General features: G+C 61.6%; 1 protein-coding gene across 1 annotated transcript; it reads right to left on the bottom strand.

The window, feature by feature from the left end:
• Positions 1-1,780: 1,780 nt before the first annotated feature.
• On the bottom strand, positions 1,781-17,451 carry LOC111139548 (zinc finger protein 444). The gene is given in 6 exon segments (XM_022491856.1): positions 1,781-5,930; positions 5,932-6,241; positions 8,120-8,204; positions 15,593-15,633; positions 15,636-15,800; positions 15,803-17,451. Coding segments are annotated over 6 exon segments (921 nt in total). The 5' UTR covers positions 15,957-17,451; the 3' UTR covers positions 1,781-5,764.
• Between the last annotated feature and the right edge of the window lie 361 nt (positions 17,452-17,812).

The following is a 17,812-nucleotide window of genomic DNA, read 5'->3' as shown; positions in this document are numbered from 1 at the left end:
GCCTAACTTGGGGCTCAGGTGCACAACCCTAAAATCATGACCTGAGCTGAAACCGAGAGATGCCCAACCGACTGAGCTACCCTGGTGCCCCATGGGGTTGGGAACGTGGGTTAGGATTAAGACCCCACTCCCTTTCCTGCTCATAACCCCAAAATCAGTGTTGTTTCAATACCTCCAGGTTTTCCACTCCTGTGTCCACCACTTCATCCAAACCCCAGACCCCCGAAAGAACCCTGACTCCTTCCGACATCCTCATATCTCACTGCCCAGCCATGCGGTTGTGGGAGAGACACTCCACTGCTTCATTGGTAAACTGAGGAATCAGATCACATGCGGCAAAGGGGTAGCCCCGACCAGACCCTCGGGCATGCTTTCAGTGCATCAGCTTCTGGTTTTGTTTTTTTCCATCTGGTTTGGTTCCTCTGCAGTGTTTTTGAAGAATTGCAGGCTGAGTCTCTGATGTGTAGAATTCAGAAATTTCACATAAAGATCTGGGTCTCTGGCTTCTCTCGGGATGTCAGTCTGTAAACACTGGGTCCAAGTCTCCAGCTGGCAGCCACCCGGCCCGGGCCAAAGAGCAGCTTTTGATAGAGCGTGTTCTTTCTGGCTCACCACAGACCTCACCAGTCCCTAGTGTGTACCCCCAGCTCCTTCACTGGCTTCTGCAACCTCTTTGGCCCCCGTTATGCCATTTGGAACCCCCTGCCCTAGAAGCCCACTGATGCTCAAGATTAAAAGAGGAATCTGAGACTTTCCCTTGGGATCTGTGATGGGAAGGGGGCATGTGCAGGGGGTTTAACTGGCTCCCCACCCCAGAATTCAGCACTTCCCAGTGCCTCAGTGTCCTGGCATTTCTCACTCCCCAGGCTGCTCTGTTTCTTCCGAGCAAGAAAGGGACATGGACAGAGAACTTCAGAGCCAGATGTGCCTGGGGTTGAATTCCAGCTTTGCCACTTCCTAAGTAGCCGTCAACTTGCTCATCTTTAGAGATGATTTTTAATAAAATAATAAAAATAGTATCTTCAGGGAGTTGTTGAAATATTGAGACTGCATATAAAGCAGGTTGGGAAGGGACACACTGTGGAAAGGTGCTTTCATCAGATATTATAATCCTACTTCTAGTAATCGTAGGCACTAACTGGGCTCCTAGTGATGTGCGAAGAACACGGTGCACCTGACCTCAGGGAGTCCCCCTGATAACCCTGTGGGGTAGAAATGACCCCCACCGAACCAAAGACAAACACAGGCTCAGAGAGGTTGAGTAACTTCCCCAAGATTGCACAGATATAAATAACCAGAACCAAACCCAGGCATTTGCATTCCGGTGCCTGCCTAGCCACCATGCAGCCATGCCCGGAAGTACTACTGATCTTCCCGTTTGCATGACTGGCCAAGAGGGAATACGGTTGGATCCAAGGTCACCGTGAGGCCCCGAAAGACACTTTGTTCTTTTCCCAGAAGGGATCCACCCTCCCCTGCATCTTATGGACGCTGAGCAGCGCCTCCGCTTTCATTCTCTTCCCTCCTCCACCTGTCTTCCACAGGGCGGCCCAAACGCTGCACTGAAAATACAAACGGGGGGCGCCTGGGTGGCTCAGTCGGTTAAGCTGCTGCCTTCGGCTCAGGTCATGATCTCAGGGTCCTGGGATCGAGCCCCGCGTCGGGCTCTCTGCTCAGCGGGGAGCCTGCTTCCCTCTCTCTCTCTGCCTGCCTCTCTGCCTACTTGTGATCTCTCTCTCTGTTAAATGAATAAAAATTAAAAAAAAAAAATAAAATAAAATACAAACGGGATAATGCAGTGCCTGCCCCAAACCTTCCAGGGGCTTCCCAGCATGCTGAAAATATAACTAACCTCTCACTTCCGCCCAGACGTTCATGACTCCTCTTCCCCTCCCTCCTCGCTCCAGCGGCACCAGCTCCTCCCAGCACCAGGCCCGCTCTGCCCCAGGGCCTGGCATCTGGCTGCTCCCTCTCCTGTCCAGGCTTCCCCAGGCCTCACCCAAGCCCTTCTTCGGACCTTCCCGACTCTCCAGTCTCCACTGTCTGCCCCCAAACATGTCCGGGACCGTTAGTGTCTGCTCGGCTGGGCAGGGACTCATTCTGGTTCACTGCTCTTTCCAAGGGCCACTCTGTACCGGCCTGGCCACAGGGGGTGTTCATTAAAGATTCCTGAGTAAAGGAGGATTATTTACAGGAGGGGTTGCCCTGAGGGGCCCCACCTCTCCCCACATCCAAACCCTTGGCCATGGGACTCTGGGACGAACTCAGCAGGACGTGGGGGCTTTCTCCCCACCCCGGGATGCGGGCCTGCCTTGTAGCTTGCTCGCTAAGAAAACATGGCAGAAGGAAGTGGTGCTGGCCTCGAACCTGCGCCCCACACGGTGCCCAACTCCACGGTGCGGGATCACTCTCGGAACCCTGGCACTGCCGTGCGGTAAGGCCCCAGCTCGTCTGGGAACGGGCCCCTCGTCCTGCATTGGTTTTGCTTACGGAGAGCTCACTGCCATTCCTGCTGTCCCCGGGAGCCGTGAGGGTTTGAAGCAGGGGGTGACGAAGATGAGGGAGCAGCCTTGGGGTGTGACCTGGCACTCCTGTGGTTCCCCTCCTCACAAGCAAGTACAGACTTGGGGTTCGCCCCTGATGGCTGACTCCCTTTAACTGGGGACATGGGAAGGGCAAGGAGGCAGCAGCTGGAGGGAGCCCTGGGAGAAACCGACTCACCCCTGCTGGGTTCCCCACAGAGCTGCTGTGCCAGGACCCCAAGAGATCAATGAAGCAGGAGGGAAACCCGCACGTGGCCACCCAGAGCCTCTGGCCACAAGCAAGTTCCCACAGGGACCGCAACGGGCCACAGTCTCACTCCTCGTCGCTGAAGAAGGAAGCAGAGAAGTCGAGGCCCAGCCTCCAGAAGCACAACTCAGACCTCCTGGTCAGCGGTGCTGGTGGATGGAGACATGACTGCGGAGGGGGCCTGTCACAGGGGACTCTGAGGTCCGTGGCCTCATCACAGTGGCGCGGCTTTTACCTGCTCGCTTCTCCTCCCGTCCGGAGTCCGCAGCCGCCATTCCCTCCCTGCCTCCCCATCACTGCTGGTCTGTGCAGAGCTGTTTTGTTTAGCTCACCCGTGGCCGCCAGCAGAAGGCCGGACCTCGCTGGGAAGAGGAGTGCGAGAACCAGGACCGGCGGCCGGTGGGAGAGCGTGGCCGCTGCGTCCACATTGGCTAATGACCCGCAGGATAGTGAACCCTAACACCTGGGGCTGTCCCGTCCATCAGAGTGACCAAAACTGGTCACACGATCCAGCTTTGGGCACGTTAACCTCGACCTTGGTGAGAGAGCTAACCGGCGACGTCCAGACAGTCGTGGCCCAGACGCAGCTTCATCACAAGACGACCCTCGGACACGACTTTAATGCCCTGCGTGATTTCTAAGGAGGCTCCGTTGGATGTTCTTATTTCTGAGTTCGGGGCGTCTCCCGGGCAATGTCGGTGCACCCCCCCTCCCCCACTCTCTGTGGATGGACATTTAGGTCGCCCCCACCAGCTGCCACCCAAGCAACACGGAGACAGACACCTGTGGCCCCTGTGAGTCTGGGGGCGGGCGGGGGGCCGCTGGGGGTCCTGTCAGCAGCACTCCGCACCCCCACCAGCTGGCACCAAGCTTCCTACTGGCCTGGGGAGGTCCTTCTGCCGTCTCCGAGGGGGACTCGGCCCTTCATGGGAGTAAACGCTGGCCGGCGGGACGTGCCCCCTGGCGGGCACCGGGGGGACGAGCACCTGAGTGCCGGTGCCCGCATCTCCCCAGCTGCGTCTGGGCTCCGCCACCGGAGCCACGAGCGTGGCACACGACGACTCTGCGTCCCAACTGAGGGACGCCCTCAGCAGCAGTCCACACTGACGGAGGCGGCGTGCGTCAAGGGGCTTCCTCGGGGAAATCAGGCTCCGGGGAGCTTGTCGGAAGGGGCGGAACCTCCCCAGCCAAAGCCGGGCTTGCTCGGGTGGCAGAGGCGGGGAGCCCCGAGCGAGGCGGGAGCCGGAGTCCCCGTGATCCCTGCACGACGGGCCAGTGCCGGGCCAGCGGGGTCGCAGCCACTCACCCTTCCCATGCCTCCGTTTCCCCCATCTGTGTGCTGGGGACAGGCTTGCTGCACTATGGCAATAAACCAGACGGAGGATTTCCGCGCCTGACCGAGGGCCTGGCCCACAGCCAGGAGCGCCTTGTCTTGTTGTCACGGAGCCCCATCCTCAGACAACCCCCCCCCGTCCCCCGAGGTCCTGCAGCAGCAGATGTGGCTTCTCAAGCCAGTTCCCTCTGTCGGCCGTGGGCGCGGGGACACGGTGTTGTGACCAGGGCGCGTGTGGGAGCTCACACAGGGCAAGCCAGAAGTCTGCGTTCCCTGCCCCACGGCACCTCCAACCCGCCCTTCCCACCTGTCACACAGGGCGGGTGTTGCAACCTTGGGGCTGCTCCAGGGCACCCTGGCAGACACACGCCATCCCAGCCTCCCTCAGGGTCTGGGCACTGTCCTGCCTCACGGCTGCTGGAAGGGGGAGCCAGCCTCCAGCTGCAGACGCCTGACGGTCCAGCTCGTGCCCTCCCAGACCCCCTTGCGGCCAGGGCCTGGACTGTGGCCGGGGTCTTACGGGTCAGGTGCAGCAGCACCTTCCTGAAGACGGAACAGCAGGGCGTGACCCCCAGGAATGTGCTGAACAGAGCACAAGGCAGGTGGGGGCTGCAGGAGCTGATGAAGCAGGCCAGGGTCTGCACTCCACAGTAAGCCACTCCCGCGACCTCCCCTCTGCAGGGTCCCGGACCAGCGGCCCCCAGCCTCATGCCCCATCCTCACTGAATACTGGATCCCTCTCTTGACAAAACCGGTTCCCCAAGACTTACTGATCTGGTATTTGGCGGCCCCCACGAATGGGTACCTCCCCCAAGGAAGACTCCGGCAGTGGACGTAGGGACCACTGCTGTTTACAGATGTGGACACCGACACCCAGAGCGGGTATGAAAGCTCCAGCAGCCAAGAAGCCACAGGCTGAGATTAGAACCCAAGTGGGTCTGTCGCCAAGCCAGCCCCTCCACTGAGCACCGTTCTGGCTCTAAGGACACAGTGAAGACACCTGCTCCTGGCCCCCCAGGGGGCTGGATGAAACCCACCTCTGAGGCTCCTCTCCAGGCTCAAGGAGAGGAACTGGTGGCCAAGGTCCCGCCAGGACACGGGCGTGGGAGGCGAGGCCCGCCTACACAGAACCCGGGACTGCGTGGGCACCTCTCATCAGTAACTTTGTTACTCTCCAGATGCTGGTGAACTGTGGTCTCCGCGGTGCTTCCCCGGAGCGGGCATCGCTGTCCATCACGCGCCCTCCCGTCTGCAGAGAGGGGCGAGCCCAAGGAGCCCACGAGCAGAGCCCAGTCCATCCTGTCAGAACCACCCCTTCGGGTGGGGAGGGGTCCCCTAGGGCCAAGACGTCTCCTTCCTCCAGCCTCCTCTGGATCGGGGCCCGCGCTCGGCCCCTGCCCCGCGCTCCTCTCCTGGGCTCCGGCCGGCCCCGCTGGGCCCCGCACGGCAGGTGGAGAGGACGGGGGCGGCGGGCTCGCGGGCGCACCTGCACGGAGTGGGACGGCCTGGCAGGCCGTGACAACCGGATAGGGCCGTGTGGCCCGGGACAGAAGGAGCCGAAGAAACAAAGGTTCCGACTGGAGCCGGCGCAGGAGCAGGGGGCTGCGGGCCGGGAGGGGCCGGCGGCGGGCGCGGCGGCTGCTACCCCAGCGGCCAGGCCGGGAAGGGGCCCCCGCCGCCGGGGCCCGCTGCCGCGCACGCGCCCGCGCCCTCGCCGCCCGCCGCGCGGCCGTGGATGCGCTGGTGGCGCAGCACGTGCTCGCGGCGCCCGAAGCCCTTGCCGCACTGCCAGCAGGCGAACGGCCGCCCCCGAGTGCGTCTTGCGGTGGCGCACCAGGTGCTCGCGCCAGAAGGCCTTGCCGCACTCGGGGCAGGCGTGCGGCTTCTCGGCCGAGCGGCTCTGCCGGTGGCGCAGCAGGTGCGCGGGCTTCAGGGCGGCCTTGCCGCACTCGGGGCAGGAGGTGGTGCCCGGGGCCGCCGCCACCGCCAGGAAGGGGGATAGGCCGGGCGCAGGCGGCGCCGCGGGAGCCAGTGGAGGGCTGCCCGGCTCCTGCTTGTAGGGACACGTGGCCTGGGCGTCCCCCGTCGCCAGCACCTCCACCCCGGGGGCCGCATCTCCTGCCGGGGAAAGGCACAGAGTGAGGGCGGGGTGGTGCAGGGCACAGGGGGCGGGGGGGGGGGGGGGGGGTCGGGCCTGTGTCAGTCAGGAAGGGCCCTGCCAGAGCAAAGCTTAATGCCAGGAAACCATGGGGGCGGAAGAAGGGCTGATGGGTCGCGGGGACCCCGCACAGTGCAGTCAGTGCCTAACAAACGGAGGCGGCGCGCGGGCACGGCTGAGCGGGAGGAGAACTAATGGGGATGCAGATGAGCGGCGTGTCCAGGAGCGTCAGTGGGTGGATGGTGCAGGGGCTGGGGGGGGAGGGGGCGGGCAGACGGACGGACTGGTGGACAGGGGTGGGGGGAACAGATGGATGGACGGTGGGGCGCCATGGTGGCTCAGTCCTTTAAGCATCCGCCTTCCCCTTGGGTCATGACCTCAGATCCTAGGACTGAGCCCCCCATTGGGGGCGGGGTACCTGCTCAGCCGGGAGTCTGCTTCTCCCCCTGCCCACCCATGCTCTGTCTTTCACTAAAACCTTTTTAAAAAAGATTCCTGGGGCGCCTGGGTGGCTCAGTCACTAGGTGTCTGCCTTCAGCTCAGGTCATGATCCAGGGTCATGGGATGGAGCCCTGCATCCGGCTCCCTGCTCAGTGGGGAGTCTGCTTCTCCCTCTCCCGCTTCCCTCTTTCCCTATCTCTGTCAAATAAATAAAATTTTAAAAAAAATTTTTTTCTATAAAGTTCCTGGTTTAAAGTAACAGATGGAGGGGTGCCTGGGTGGCTCAGTGGGTTAAAGCCTCTGCCTTCAGCTCAGGTCATGATCCCAGGGTCCTGGGATCGAGCCCCGCATCAGGCTCTCGGCTCAGCAGGGAGCCTGCTTCCTCCTCTCTCTCTCTGCCTGCCTCTCTGCCTACTTGTGATCTCTGTCTGTCAAATTAAAAAAAAAAACTTAAAAAATGAAGTAACATGGACAATGGAGAGAGGGAGGGAGGGACAGCAGGTGGGGGGGTGGGGGTGGATGGAGGAGAGGGGACAGTGGGGAGACAGGCGTGAACGAGTAGGCAGGCTGGCCACACGATGTGTGATGCGTGGCGTCTGAGTGGGGATCTGGGGAAACGGATGGGCGGGTAAGTCGGGGGACAGATGAACCTCACATTTCCTTTCTCCAGGTTTTTAAACTGCTCTATGGAGTTCTGGGGGGATAAGCTCCAGCTCACGATCCAGTTTACAAAAACGACCCCAGTGCAACAGCAAAGGTGAAGCTCCTGCTCCCACCCACACACTTCCTCCACGCCAGCCGCCAGCTCCCACGCCCTGGCATCCTGGCCGCCTCTCCTGGGTGCAGAGACACCTCCTGTCAGCGGCAGAAGCCACCGTCCCCAACCCGGCTCTGGCCCTGACTTGCTGTGTGGCCTCAGGCACGCTGCTTGAGCTGCTTGGACTCGGGTTTCCAGTCTGCCGGGCACGGGCTCCCAGAGGGCGCAGTGCACCCAGCAGGCCAGCCAGAGGTGGTGTCGGCTTGGTGCACTGCAGTGTGCTTAAAAATGTGAAAAACGTTTGAAAATCAGGCCTGTCATAAAAACCCAAACTGTGGACTTTTCTTGAGGAAAAAATTGCTGATGTACTGGGGGACCGTCCCACGTGGCCACACAGGCAGCAAGAGAGCTGGCAGCATGGCGTCCGGCACACACCCACAGCTGGGACACGTGGTTAGGCACCCGCTATCCCGTCAGACCACGCCGTGCCCTCTGTGAGGGCGTGTCTGACCCATCTCCAGCCCGGGTGCCCAGCTCAGGGCCTGGCCCGTGGCAGGGACACCAGGAATGTTCACTGAGAAAATGAATGATGAGCAGAAGGGGGACCCCCCTCAGGGTGGGGGAGGGGTGAGCTACTCACCTAAGGGCATTATCCCAACATCATCCTTTCCAGCGCTCACCCCAGAGCCTTCTGTCACATCCTGAGGTGCCCTGACTGCTGGTCCCTGAAATGAGGGATACCACACTCAGAAATGAGAAACCACAGCGACAGGCTCTAATTTTTCTCCCCTTCGAACCCCACTACATTCAGTCATGAAGCCCTACCACGTGCTCTGGGGGAAGCCGGCCACCAGGCCTCTTGCTGGTTACCAGGTGAGGGACCGTCTGGGGAGCAGATCCTCCAGCCCCCAGCTAACCCCCTCATGAGTCCCGGAGTCAGATCTGCCCCAAATTCCTGACCCACAGAAACTGTGAGACAACAAGCGCTTGTTGTGTGCAAGCCTCTAAGTTTGGGGTGATTTGTTACGCAGCAAAGGACAACTGATACAGCAGCTTTAAATCCTACCTGAGCTTCACAATTCCCGCCCTCTGGATAAAGTGCAAACTCCTGACTTACACACAAAAAAACACATACGCGATCTCTAACTCAGGGAAAAAATAAAGCTCAGGAATGGAACTTTCCCCTGATCAAATGGTAGATCACTTCTGAGCAGACAGTGCCGGCAGGAACACCAAAGGTTACTGAAAATGTTTCAAACTATTCTAGGTGTCTTTATGCTATTGTCATTGTTCTTAAGCCCCTGTCCCCAAAGAACAGATCAGAATCTTGGTGCCAATAAAGGAGAGCTGACTCCTGAGTTCCACACACCCAACCTCCTTCTCATATTTACTTCTTTCAAATGCAACACTTAGGGTGGAAGTCAGTGATGCCTAAAATTCTATCAGCTAGCAAGACGACTCTGCAGGGGGCTTCCGGAGCTTTTCCCAAACATGCATCGTCTGGGACCTTGTGAACGCCCACGTTGTCTGGTGGCGGCAGGATGAATACTTTGCGTGGTCACCTCTTTGCTCCAGCAGGCTGTAAGCGGATTCCTGACCACTCGTGCGGCTCAGGCTGTTATGGTGCCACAAGGTGCCGACCTGCTACTTGTTTCTGCTGTGGCCCACAGGCCAGCGTGCCCTGCCACCCCCTCCTCCAGCCCCACCCCCGGCCAGGTCCCTTCCCGGAAGTCCACAGTAGAAAACTAATGATCCCCCGAGCATGCCAGTTTCTCTCAAACCTCCACTCTTCGACATATTCTTCTCCCTCTCCCAGAGGACTCCCTCTCCCTGTCTACCTCCGACATGTCCTTCAAGACTTGACTGAGCCCCCACTGCTGTTACCACACAAACGTTTATTAGCCTCTGTGACTTAAGAACGGTCCCTACCCTGCTACCTGTCACACCACACTATTCAACATGGAGGTTATACGGATACACATTACAAATGCATATGTTTAGGGATGCCTGGATGGCTCAGTCATTAAGAGTCTGCCTTTGGCTCAGGTCATGATCCCAGGGTCCTGGGATTGAGTCCCACACTGGGCTGCCTGCTTGGTGGGAAGCCTGCTTCTCCCTCTCCCATTCCCTCTGCTTGTGTTCCCTCTCTCACTGTGTTTCTATCAAATAAATAAAATCTTTAAAAAACAAAAGATTAAAAGAACGCATATATTTAAAGCACAGGATCCTGTGAGTTCCAACATGCAGACGCTCCCACAACTGCCACCAGTACCGAGACGGCAAGCGCATCAGCCCCTGGAAGTTTCCTTGCGCCTCTCCACAGCGCGGATCAGCGAACCCCGATGCACGCTTCCCGTCGCTGCAGAGCTGTTTTCATGTTCTAGAAACTTCATACATAGAACCACAAAGCACACAGGCACCCTTGTTCTTGGCAGGGGGTGGGGGGTCTTTCATGCGGTGCCATTATTTGGGATTGAGGGCGCCGGCCAACAGTTCTCTTTCTCGCGGCATCTGGTCCGGCCCGCAGAAGGAGCCGGGAGGTACACCTTCTTCAAGTTTTGAAAAGTTTGTCTGGAGCTGGTACCAGCTGGTCCTGAAACGCTCAAGAGGCGCCCCGACAGCCACCTGAACCGCCGCCGGCACTTCTATGCCTCTGCTGCCCATCGGCTCCCACAGAGCCGGGCTCCGGGAGGGAGGGCCTGGCCCGCCTGCCTTCTGTGTATCCTGGTGCCAGTCCTTTTAACAACCGCCGCGAGGCGTGACTCACCTGCAGATTCACCCACTGAGAATACAATCCTGTGGCCTTAGCGCATTCACGGCGTACGACCACCCCGGTTCTAGGATACGTTCATCTCCCGCAAACTAAACCGCAGACCTAGTAGCAGTCGCTCAGGTTCCCTGCCCCAGCCCCAGGGAACCCGCAGGCTGTTTCCTGTTCTGGAAGCTGCATTAACGGAATCTTGCCATCTACAGCCCCTTCTCACAGGCTCCCCCCCGCTTCCGCGTCGCGTCTCGGACGGCCACTCCAGCGGGCGTGTGTGGCTGAGCAGCGTCCGCGCGAGGCTGGACCGCGCCGCGTCTCCACCCCAGCGGGCGCCTGGGGCACTTCCACGGCTTGCCCATTACAGAGCCTGCCGCCCGGCCGCCGCGCCACTCGCATCAGGGACAGATGTTCGTGGGCTCCTATGCCCGGTGGGGACTGTGGGCTCACAGGGCGGCCGGTGTTTAACCTTCACAGGCACTGCCAGACCTGTCGCGTGGCCCATTCCCGCCACCATGGAAGAGGGCTGGGCTGCGATTCCCGGTGCCTCTTCTCAGTAGGCACCCAGCAAGTGAGCGACGGGTGGCGCAAAGGGTAAGGGTCAAACCGTCTGCCTCTGCTCTGATGAAGAAACGGTTCCCGAAGAACGGGGTCACGTTAAGCGGGTACCGAGGTGTAGAGTCGGGTCCGGCATGAGGCTGACTAGGTCCCTAGGTGCCTCCGGCCACAGACCTGCGTGTGGGACCCTGAGCATGTTACCTCCCACCCTGGGGTCAGGGCGGAGGGGCTGAAGTGGCGCTCGGTCTCACCCCAGGTCCTTACCTGGACCAGCACGGCACAGCTGCCTGGGAGCAGGACACGGGCCAGGTGCCGCCCCTGCCCGCTTCTGCTGCAGCTGCGCCGGCCCACCCTCGGGCACCATCCAGGCAGCCGCACCGCCAGCAGGCTCTCCTGGTGATTCTAGGGCACACGTCCTCTGGATGGCCTGGGGCTCTCTGGTTGGGGGTCCCAGGCATGGGATGCTAGACTGTGCACAGAGCAAGACACCCAGGCAGAAGGGCCGTGGGGATGAGGCTCGGGCCCTGGACCAGGCACTGGGGACTCCGTCTCTGGGTACAGCAGGCTTAGAAGCAGAATCTAGAGCCAGGGCCTGTAGGTTCCACTCCTCCCACTGTCCCCTAACTAGCCCCGTGACCTCCGGCCAGTTGCTGACTTCTCTGGATCGCGTGCCATCACCCGGGAGACAGGGTAACACTGTGCGGTACTGACCCCTCAGGGCTGGGTGGAGACAGGCAGGCTGGGCTAACAGCGGGTTTCTTGGGGGCCTCTTAGCCTCCAGAGGGCTGGAGACTAGCGTCGGCCTTGAGGCTGTACAGTTGACCCCCAGTAGAAAGCCTGGACACCAAGCTTGGGAGCCTCCCTCATCAGCACAGTGCTGTCCCCACGGCACCCCCGGGACAGCAGCTCTCCTGGACCCAGCCCTGAGGGTTTCTCGTCTTTTCACTGAAACGAGTCGGAAGCGGGAGCACCCCAGCTCTTGTCAAGTCCTGAATCCTTCTCAGGAATTACTGAACCCAGGCTGGCCCCGGGGAGCCCCCAACCTGCAGGTGGTATCAGGGCAAGGGGTCCTCGGGGAACCCCTGAGCGCCACACACGGAGCTGCCCAGTGGCCAGCACTGCTCGCCTGGGGCAGCAAGGACACTTGGGTTCAAGTCTGCACTTCCCACCCCGCAGGTCCACCAGGTCAGGGGTGCGGGGAGCGAAGGCAGGAGGCCTGGCCACAGGGTCACGCAGGCCATGGTGGGGGGTCTTTCTCCCGAAGCTTCACCCTCTGGCCCAAGATGCACGGGCTCAGCAAGCCCTGTGGCCCGATTTCAACTCTCCGGGCCGCAGCTGGCCTGCCCTCCTGCACGCGGGCCCCGCCAGCCTCTCCCCTACTGGCTGTCCCCGCTCTCTTCCTCCGCAGCCCCAGGACTCCCTGAGCGCTGACCCCGGAGGCCCAGGACAGCGGGCGTTTCCTGTTGTGACTGACCGAAGCCCAGGCTCTCCCGCCCCCCGCCCGCCCGCTTTCCTTTGGGTTTCCTGGGCTGGCCGGGGCGGACCCCTGGCTATTGTGTGCCGGCGACCGGACGCGGGGGACTGGGCACAGCCAGTTCAGTCCCGCCCCGGCCGTCGCCCCTCACCTGCGGCTTGGACCAGGCCCTCGCTCCGCAGATGCGACTGGCACTGCGCACTGCCCACCTGCACCCAACAGAGGCGGCCTGGGGGGGTCACTCACCGCTCCCCGGCAAGCCCCTTCCGAGCACCCACCACGTACAGAACTGAAGGCACCAGGGACACAGCCGTGAACGGGACAGACACGGCCCCTGCTCGAGGACCCACGCTCTAGTCACTGCCACATGCGCCACTGAAGGATTTCCACGAGGCCGGCTCGGCCGGGCAGGGATTTCCCTAGGCCCCTGGGGATCCCAGCAGCCAAGAACAGTCCTCAGAACCACGGAGGCCCGCACGCTGCCGGCGGCCACGCCAAGTGCCACCACCACCTCGGGAAGCAGCTGGGAGGCTGCTTCTAGAACCACACACACCCTCCGCGAAACCCAGCCCTCGCGCTCGGCCACCACTCGGACAAAGAGCACCCGTGCCCACGCGGACACGCACGGCTCGGCCCTTACGGCAGCTGCATTCAAAACCACCCAGCACTGGAGACCACCTCTGGGTCCTTGAGCGGGGGAGGGACAGAGAAGCTGGTGTGTCCCCACCGCGGGATTCCACTCGGCGCGAGAAAGGGACCACCCCCCGACACACACGACCACACGCGTCAGCCTCGAAGGCATGGCGCGGAGCGAAGCCACAGCTGCACACGGAGCTCCTCTTGGGTTTCCCCAGGAGACGCACCGCACGCTGGCGGCCCGCGGGGCCCTGCAGTGCCGGCACAGGTCCCTGTCCTGACTCCGCAGGGAACTGGACCCCCCCCCCACCCCCAAAAAGTTAAAAGTACACGGAAGCCAAGCACCTGGCTGGCTCAACAGCTGAGCGTGTGCTCAGGTCACGATCCCGGGCTTCTGGGATGGAATCCCTCCTCGTCCGCCCCTCTGTCCGTCCGTCTGTCCATCAGGATCCCTGCTCAGCCGGGAGCCCGCTTCTCCCTCTCCCTCTGCCCCTCCCCTCACTTGCACGCCCGCTTTCCTAAATAAAATCTTAAACGAAAGCAGCCCACTGAGGCCGTGGCCCCTGCAGCCGGTAACAGTGAGCTCCGCGCCTGAGGGAGGCCCGGGAGCCGGGCTCTTTGGAGCTCCTGGGGGCCCTGGCAGCCGGGTCTGGGGCCGCACCAGGGAAGGCTCTGCCCACACACGGAGGACCCCGGCCCCATAAACACCCTCGTCCCGGAGGCATTTCCCAGACTCCAGCTTTCTGGGTCCCCCTGTCACAGTCTGAGGGCAAAGGCCTGATGCCCAGGCGACCGTCGCTCTTCACGCCTTTGCTTTAAACAGCTGTCCGTCCCACAGCAACGGGGAAGCAGCATCCAGGGGCCAGGGACGGTGTGGCGTGACCCCACAGAACAGCATCACCCCGTCCAGCGACGCTCTGGCTGGCTCCCCGCCCGAGGCTGCTCTCTTAGCAGAGGGGAGAAGGATGTACTGCCTCTCTAGGAGGCGAAAAATAGCTGGAAGGGTATGAGCGCCCCGGTTACTTAATGGCCTTTCACTCAGGTAAAGTGCGTCTTCACCTTCACCTGCTGAGGCAGGAGAAGTACCTAGATTTCTCCTGCGGCTTCTTAAAGCTCTTTTGTATGGGCCTTGGCTAAACTCCCCACCAAACTGCGGATGACTTTGTGGTGTTAGCATGTTGTTAACTAGAAATCAGAAGAAAACAGTGAACCAAATTTGTTATGTGGAGTGATGTGATCCATGGGGGAGGAAATGATCAGGAATAGAAAGCCAGGGGGGAAAAAAAAAAACAGCTGTCAGAGCATCCCCGGGAACCACGACTCGGTGAGACTCTGACACACTTTCCACACCGTTTCCGACTCCTCGGGCACCCACCTGCGTCCATGGCAGACGCAACGGGCCCTGCTCCCCAAGCAGAGGATGCTGATGTGTGGGGACAGCCCCAGCGTCACGAGAAGAGTCGAGGTCAGGAAAGGACGTGGCCTTGGAAGCGGAGGCTGAGCGAGGCCCAGGGACGGAGCCCTCCCTGGGGCGGCCAGCAGGAACGCAGCCAGGTCCCAGCCAGACCCGAGGCTCCGGGCGGGAGTTGGCTCCTGCCGCCAGAACCCCGGGAGAGCTCATCTGGTTGTCTCTACGGCACAGGCTCCGCAGTGCTGCTCTGCAGCCATGGGTTACGGGTGCAGCGGCGGGGAACAATGACCCGGACAAGTGGCCGCGAGAGGAGCAACGGAAGGGTGAGGCGGGCCCCAGGAAGCAGGAGACAGTGCATCAGAGGGAGCCGGGCCAGAAAGGAGACAGGGATGGACAAGACCACGGCTGCGTGCCGACAGGGCGCTCCCAGCAGGTGACCTGCCGTCGTTCTGACGGCCACTTGGCGTGGCCACCGGCAGCGTGCGGGCCTCCGTGGTTCTGAGGACTGTTCTTGGCTGCTGGGATCCCCGGGGGCCGAGGGAAATCCCTGCCTGGCTGAGTGGGTGGTGACCCCAGCCTGGGACCCCGGCTGCACACACCCCGGGCCCCCAGCTCAGCCGCCTCGCACACCACTGCGTTCAATAATTAAATCCATTGTTCCTTTCCACCCTTTCTACCACGCTACACGCTACTGGAACGTTCAGGACTACATACAGGCTCACGTACTACTGCTCCCCGGACAGCGCGGCTCTAAACCAGGGGTCCGCAGGCTGTTCCTGCGACAGACCAGGAGTAAGGGTTTCCAGCTTTGCGGGCCACCGGTCGCGTCCACACTGCCCCGCTCAGGCCTTGTGGCAGAGGAGCCACAGGAACCGTGTAGACGGACAGGCCTAGCTGTGCCCCTCTCCACAAAGCTGTCCATGCGCCCCTGTGAGAGGGCGGCCGGAGGCTCTGGGCCTGGGCTGGGGCCCTGCAGCTCCTTCCTCCGCCGACCCGATCCGCACCCTTTGGCCGTGACAAACCCCAATGTGAGCGAGGAGACGGCTTTCGGGTGGCTCTGAATCCTTCCCCTGAATGCAACTGGAGGGCGGTCCCGGAGACCCCCAAAGTTGCCGTGAGAGTCAGAGGGAGGGCGGTCTCGGGAACCCCCTGCACGCGCACACCCGCCCCAAAGCCTCCCGCTCTCCTTTGTGCCCCGGCAGCAAGGGGGAGGCCAGTCTCCAGTCAGGTGAGGGACGCTGGCGCCCCACCGCCCCGCCGGCCCCGTGCTCACCCGGAGCTCCTCCAGCAGGGCCACGGCCTCCTCCCCACGGCGGGCCGCCGGCTGCACACCCAGGCCTGGACGTCAGCAGGCAGCGCACTCGGGAGCTGCTCCAGCACCAGCAGCTCCAGCATCTGCTCCTTGGGGTGCAGCTCGGGCCACAGCCAGTCTCGGCACAAGGCGCGCAGCAGCCCCAGCGCCTCACGGGGACCCGGCGCGGGCCCAGGTGGAAGCGGCCAAAGTGGTGCCACAGCGAGTCCAGGGTCAGGCCCTCGGCCGTCCGGCCCTCCTGCTTCACGGGCTGGGGAGACGGGACCTCCATGGGGGTCTGCGAGTCCTGCGGGGACAGCAGCGCCTGTGGGGAGGGAGTCAGCATTCAGAGCCCGGCTCGGTGACGCGGGAAGCCACCGCCTCCCGCCGGCTGCACCCCAAGCACGCCCAGGTGGGAGCCGAGGGACCCGGAGTAAGGGGTGGTGCCTCTCTGCGCCTCAGTTTCCCCTCCAAGGCCGAGGGTGAGTGCCTGAGAAGGAAGGTGCTGGAGGAGGGGAGATGGGACCCTGTCCCGGGACGGCATGGGCTCCGGCCCTGTCTCTGCCCTTCCCTGCGGGCGACCGCAGGCCCCACTGCCCCTCAGTCCCTCCCTCGGCTTCGTGTGAGCAGTGAACACACGGAGAGCCGGGAACAGCGCGGCACGGCCGGGCTCAGAAAGCCCACAGCTCTCGCCGGCACCCTCGCCACCGGGACCGCTCGCCCGATGACACGCAGACCCCGCGCCCCCTGCGGCAGGGGCTCCAGCATGCCCGCTCCAAAGCCCCCGCCAGCCGCTTCCTTATTCACGTCCCCCAAACCCACACGGAGCTCTAACCCGGCACCCCGGTGTCTGGGTTAGAGGTGGGTTTGGCTGAAGCTGGCACAAGCTTTGGTTAGAAGACGCGGGGGCTCTAACGGACGGCGTGGCAGCCGGGGCTCCCGGGACGGCGCTGTCTGCTCGGAACTGCTGGGAGCGAGCTTACACGTTCTCACCACAGCAAGGACAAGGGTGACGACGTGAGTTGACAGATGTGAACCGCACTCACCATGGCGACCGCGTCACAACGTACCCAGATGGTAACTGAACGCAACGCTCTATGTCAATGACGTCTCAGTAAAAACGGAGAAAGAGACAAAGAGAAGCCATGAGGCCGGGGCCTGAATCCGAGGGGATCGGTGCCGCTAGAGGAACAGACATCCCCTGGCGTGCTCTGCCACGTGAGGAGACAGGCAGGCTGCCCCCGCAGCACGCACACGGATTTGCCTGCACCCGACCTTGGACTCCAGCCCCAGAACCGAGAGAAATCAGCGTCTGTTGCTGAGGTGCCCACTCGGTATTCCCGCGGCCGCCCACGCTGTCCGACACACGGATGGGCCCCCAGTCACGTCCAGGGATCGGGAAAAGTGGCGGACTGCGGGACTTGGCCCACATCCACTCTCCCCTTCCTCCTCTGCGCAATCCCCCCACCCTCCAAGGAAGCCATGTGCCCTCCACTTCCTCTTCCCCGTTCCCGAAGGAGGGGACCCAGACACGGCAGCGTCTCCACCCGGAGCAGCTGGGGATGTCTGGAGACTTTTGACTGCTGGATGGGGGTAGGAGAACGGGGCTGCGGGTGTCCCGCGGTGGGGAGGCAGCTGGCGGACCTACGGCCCACAGGGCAGCCCCGTGGCACAGAATGGTCCAGCCCCGAATGTCGACAGCACTAAGGCTGAAAGACCCCGGGCTAGAAGAGAGGTCCTCCTGTGGTCCAGGGACCCCCAGGGTACTGCAAGGTCAGAACTGTTCCATCTGCGGGTGCGCGGGGGTCTTCCACAGGCTGCACACACACAGGCCGAACGGAGAAGCCGTCTTCTTTCAAGTCAGGAATTGGAGATATTTGCAGAAAAACAAGGCCATGTTTCCAATGTTTTGTTTTGGAAAACACAGTTATTTTCCATCCAAAAAAAAAAAGGTTATTTATGTCAACATATGAAATGTCGATTTCTTCTATTCCTATAGGCATTAGTAAATACTTTGAAATTTCTTTGGCCTTCCGCTTTAATAGGACACATACCCACAGACACAACTGCTACGAGTAAAGGTAGTTCGGGATCTCCAATAACTTTTAAGAACATAAAGGGGCCCCGAGTTCACGACACTTGAGAACCACTAGGACTGGGTCAGCAAATAGCCACCTGTGGGCCAGATCAGGCCTGCAGCCC

The sequence above is a fragment of the Enhydra lutris genome, unplaced genomic scaffold (assembly GCF_002288905.1).
Source record: "Enhydra lutris kenyoni isolate GAN:26980312 unplaced genomic scaffold, ASM228890v2 scaffoldscaffold111, whole genome shotgun sequence".
Lineage (NCBI taxonomy): Eukaryota > Metazoa > Chordata > Mammalia > Carnivora > Mustelidae > Enhydra > Enhydra lutris.
Note: the sequence above shows the minus strand (reverse complement) of the source record. Positions and strands in the feature narration are given on the sequence as shown.